Genomic DNA, 5483 nt, shown 5'->3' with positions numbered 1-5483 from the left:
TGGGTGGCTCAGTTGGTTGGGCGACTGCCTTCGGCTCGGGTCATGATCCTGGGGTCCCGGGATCGAGTCCCGCATCAGGCTCCCTGCTTGGCGGGGGGTCTGCTTCTCCCTCTGACCCTCTTCCCTCTCGTGCTCTCTATCTCTCATTCTCTCTCTCTCAAATAAATAAAATCTTTAAAAAATATATAAAAACAAAGTTGAAAATAGGCAAATAAGAGCTAAAGAAAGTAAGGTAGTATGTTAGTCATGGTCCTTAAAAGAAACAGAACCAAGTGTGTGTGTGCGTGTGTGTGTGTGTGTGTAAAATAAAATAAAATAAAATAATGAAATGGAAATGTCTGAAAATAAGGTCTCTGTCCACTCCTACTAGAAGTTAATTGCAGGCTATTGCCCTTAGGTATCATGTGCTCCCAAGTTGTCATGAAGGCAGTGTGACTCATTTACATTGGCATCTCTAAATTTTTAAGTTTCTGAGTCTCCACTTAGAAATATTGGCTTGATGATCATTGAAATATTCAAAATAGGAAAACAGACACTTAAGTTTTCAGTGATTAGAGACATAGCTATTCTTTTAAAAAGGTTTTATTTATTTATTTGAGAGAGAGCACAAGCAGGGGGAGTGGCAGGCAGACTGAAAGGGAGAAGCAGGCTCCCCACAAAGGAGGGAGCCCGACTTGGGGCTCTATCCCAGAACCTAGGGATCATGACCTGAACTGAAGGCAGAAGTTTAACCGATTGAGCCACCCACAAGCCCCAAAACATAGCTATTTTTGTATGAAATGCACATTATATTTGGAAATAAGGCTTAATAAACATTAAATCACAATGAACTCTACTTAACATAAATTGATCCAGAATTAAATGACCCTACAGTCCAAGAGAATATCTAAACCATGAGTCATCTACATGGGGCACCCTACTCTAAATAGAGAAGAATAATGAAGTTTTTCCAACAACCGTGGTTTTTTCTCTCCCCTTCAGAAACTACTCAGAGGAAAATGGCAACAGGAAATCATTCCACAGTGACTCAGTTCATCCTCGCTGGGCTAACAGAGAAACCAGAACTCCAGCTGCCCCTTTTCTTCCTCTTCCTAGGAATCTATGTGGTCACGGTGGTGGGGAACTTGGGAATGATCATGCTGATAGGGCTCAGCGCTCACCTGCACACCCCCATGTACTACTTCCTCAGTGGATTGTCCTTCATTGATCTCTGCCATTCCACTGTTATTACCCCCAAAATGCTGGCGAACTTTGTGACAGAGATGAATGTCATCTCCTACCCTGAATGCATGACTCAGCTCTATTTCTTCCTTGTTTTTGCTATTGCAGAGTGTTACATGTTGGCTGCAATGGCTTATGACTGCCATGTTGCCATCTGTAGCCCCTTGCTTTACAGTGTCATCATGTCCCATCAGGCTTGTTTCTCCCTGATTTTGGGAGTGTACATTATAGCCCTGGTTTGTGCATCTGTTCACACAGGCTGCATGTTTAGGGTTCGTTTCTGCAAATTTGATGTGATCAACCATTATTTCTGTGATCTTCTTTCCCTCTTAAAACTCTCCTGTTCTGATACCCATGTCAATGAATTCCTGATTCTAGTCCTTAGTGTAATTAATATCCTTGCCCCTAGCCTGATGATCCCTAGCTCCTACATCTTCATCCTCTCCAGCATCCTCCACATCCACTCCACTGAGGGCAGGTCCAAAGCCTTCGGCACCTGCACCTCCCACATCTCAGCTGTTGCTGTCTTCTATGGATCTGCTGCATTCATGTACCTGCAGCCATCATCTGTGAGCTCCATGGACCAAGGGAAAGTGTCCTCTGTGTTTTATACCATCATTGTGCCCATGCTGAACCCCCTGATCTATAGCCTGCGGAATAAGGATGTCAAATTTGCCCTGAGTAAAATGTTAGAGAAAAGAATATTCTTGTGATTAGAAATAACATGAGGATCTTTTATTAGTCTAAGTCATTGTCTCTTACATTGTATGGATTGATATGTTTAATTTTAGTCCATTTGTCAATATACACCCTCATTTACTGGGATTCTATTGACATTATTTCTTACTCCTATTGCCTTTTGATGTCACTGCTTTCTGGGTTTTTCTCTCATGGGTATCTCTGAGACACTGAGTATAAGTACTAAGGATGATCTGGATATATGGACCCACTCACTAATGCCATTACCATCACCCCTTCCCCTTGTCCTTTGTACAACTGATAAAAACTCAGTTCTTGGAGCACCTGGGTGGCTCAGCCATTAAGCATCTGCCTTTGGCTTAGGTCATGATCCCAGGGTCCTGGGATCGAGCCCCGCATGGGTTCCCTGATCTGTGGGAAGCCTGCTTCTCCCTCTCCCACTCCCTCTCTCTCTATGTCCCTCTCTGTCAAATAAATAAATAAAATCTTAAAAAAACTCAGTTCTCAACCATAATGAAAGTTACCTTCTAGCAGTGGTTAGCAATCTCCTTTTTTCTGTGTAAAGACAATAAAAATCACAGTAATATAATTATGTAATCTTTAGCTTTTGCACCTCTGTTTTTAGCTTTTGCATCTCTAGTCTGGGAAAGCCTCTTTCCCACCATATCCTACCCCATACCCTCCTTTTCTGAATTATTTCCTCTATTTCATACCTAAGAAACCTAATCAGAACTTTGAAATCTGAGTTACAGAACCATGAGTGTTGTTCGTGCCCAATCCAATATCTTCCTGCTTTGCCATCTATCATTCCAGTTTGTAATGGTCTGTTTATTGTCCAAGTCCACACTAGCCTGTAAGCTCCATCAAGGGAGACCCCTGGTCACAGCCATATCTCCAAATAGCAGAATGTCTGCTACCTAGTAGGCCCTTGATAATTTTCTTTGTAATTACTTTCCCTCCATAAAATATTTATATGAAAACCAGCATTTATCAAATGCGGTCTTCACCCATTAAACCCTTAAAGTGATATATATGGCTTTCTGGGTTTTAGTTCAAATCAATTAAGTGTAACTTTGGAGAATTCTTTAACGATATTTAAGATAACTTATAGCATCCTTTGTTGTTTCTATACAAGGATTAAGAAACACTAGTCCTGAGTTTGTTCTGTTGTAAATCACAGCACAGATATGGTAACTTGTTAATATCTGATTTTTTAAGTCATTAAGTCCTGTCAACATCCAAGAAGTCCCTGAGTAAATATTTAAATATAAAGCCTTGGTTACTGCCTCCAGCAGATACATTTTACTCTTCTTTAAAATTTAAATTCAGTTAGCTAAATTGCACATAATGAAAAAATAAAAAAAAAATAGTTACCTGGGTGCCCTTCGCACAGGACAGTTAATCTGTTGTTATGTGCATGGTGGGAGAAACCTCTCTTAGTTTGGGAAACATGATGCTGGACCAAATAAATGGTGATCCTGTCTTTCTTTAAAATGTTGATAGTTTGTTGATGATGGATTTTTTTTGCACCAATTTTGATTTTTTAAAAAAATATTGCTTTAAAATCTTATCTGATTACTGAATTTTTGGGTGCCCCCTTACATTGTGCACCTGTGGAAAATTTTGCATTCATCTCAGCCTGATCCCGGTCCTGAATAAATCCTCAAATTTGGGAAAAAAAAATAATAAATTCAATTAGCCAATGTATAGTACATCATTAGTTTCAGATGTAGTGTTCAATAATTTATCAGTTGCATATAACACTCTTTTTTAACTTTTGTTTTTTGATTTTCCCCCTTTTATTTTTATTATTATTATTTTTTATTTGAGACATACATTACATTAGTTTCAGGTGTACAACATAGTGATCTGACAACTCTATACATTATGGTATGCTTACCACAAGTATAACTACCATCTCTCACCATACAAAACTAATGCAGTGCAATTGACTATATTCCCTGTAGTGTACCTTTCATTCCTGTGACTTATTCCATAACTGGAGACCTGTACCTCCCTCACCTTCACTCATTTTTCCCATCCCCCACCTCCTCCCTCTGGCAACTATCAATTTGTTCTCTGTATTTATGGGTCTGGTTCTGCTTTTTTTGTTTTCTCATTTGTTTTGTTTTTTTAAGATTCCACATGTAAGTGAAATCATATAGTATTTGTTTTTCTCTGACTCATTTCACTTAGCATAATATACTCCAGATCCATCTATGTTGTCTCAAATGGCAAGATCTCATCCTTTTTTATGGCTGAGTAATATTCCTCTGTGTGTGTGTGTGTGTGTGTGTGTGTGTGTGTGTGTGTGTGTGTGTCCACCTAACTTTGCATTTGAGCCCAGACCAGTCATGCTCAGAGGCCTCCTCTGACCTTCAACTTTCCTCCTAGGCCCCTTAACTTACATTTTCTTTTTTTTAAATATTTATTTGAGAGAGAAAGAGAGATCATGGGGGCAGGAGGGGCAGAGGGAGAGGGAGAGAGAACATGAAGCAGACTCCATGCTGAACATGGAGCCCAAAAGCAGGGCTTGATCCCATGACCCTGAGATCATGACCTCATGATCCAAAACCAAGGATCAGATGCCCAACCAACTGAGCTATCCAAACACCCCTCTCTTTTATTTTCTAAGCTCATACAACAAACATGTGGTGAAGTTAGGGCAAAATCATAAGATTTCTGGTTTTTTATATTCATTATTTCTGCCATATAACTAATTTTTTGCCCAGTCAGAATTATGTTCTCTTTTGCTATATGTTACCATCCTAACTGCTACACCTCTAGAGTTCTTTAATTTTCTAAGGTTAAATGCACAAGTCCTTGTGCATGATAGTCTATATGTAAGCTAGAAAGTGAGAGAGGTAAAGAGGTAAGCTTCAGAAGAAACAGAGAACCTCCTTTAGAAAATGATCCATAATTTGAGTGAGCAATAGGCTCCCAACAATCCCTGGAAGAATCTGGAACAATCCTGGAAGAAGAGATGCAGAGACATTTTATCTTATTGGATGGGCAACCTCAGAGTTAGCTGGGTGTGAATGACACTCTTGCACATAAACCACAAAACCACTGCACTCATGATCAATGAGACACTGAGAATCTCAAAGTCATCTGTTCACAGACTCAAGTGATCATTATCACTGAGCTTCCTTCAACCACCAACATTCTCCAGCTAGTATTTTGCTATCTATGTAGCCACTTATTTTGTGTTCCATCCCAATGTTAGTAAAATCTCTTATCCAGTGACATCCAAACAACCAAATATAAATGCTCATTTCAAAGGTCTTCTCCTGCTCAGACTCCAAGACATGACCTTGGGGAAGTTACCCTTTACTTCTCTGCTCAAACCTTCTCTTTGGCTATGTCATCCTCCTCCATATCACCCCACAGTGGAACTCTTAATCATTCTCTCAGCCATATCTTTTTTTTTTTTTTGAACTATTTGAAAAGGGGGCATAAAAGTGAAATGGGATGAGGAATCTGAAGTCCCAATTTATGGGGTAAAAGTGTATAGTCAGAGAATATCACAAACCATGTAAAAACCATGCTTCTTGCTCATCTCC

At 39.6% G+C, this 5483-nt stretch overlaps 1 protein-coding gene across 1 annotated transcript; it reads left to right on the top strand.

Moving 5' to 3' along the window:
* The first annotated feature begins 968 nt into the window (after window positions 1-968).
* Window positions 969-1934, top strand: LOC112818125 (olfactory receptor 8G5-like). Its single transcript, XM_025865345.1, has one exon. The coding sequence runs from the start codon at window positions 999-1001 to the stop codon at window positions 1932-1934; it is 936 nt and encodes a 311-aa protein (XP_025721130.1). The 5' UTR covers window positions 969-998.
* Window positions 1935-5483: the final 3549 nt, after the last annotated feature.

The sequence above is a fragment of the Callorhinus ursinus genome, unplaced genomic scaffold (genome assembly GCF_003265705.2).
Source record: "Callorhinus ursinus isolate GAN/ISIS: 27379988/994484 unplaced genomic scaffold, GSC_fseal_2.0 scaffold954, whole genome shotgun sequence".
Classification (NCBI taxonomy): domain Eukaryota; kingdom Metazoa; phylum Chordata; class Mammalia; order Carnivora; family Otariidae; genus Callorhinus; species Callorhinus ursinus.
This window is presented reverse-complemented; position numbering and strand designations above follow the sequence as displayed.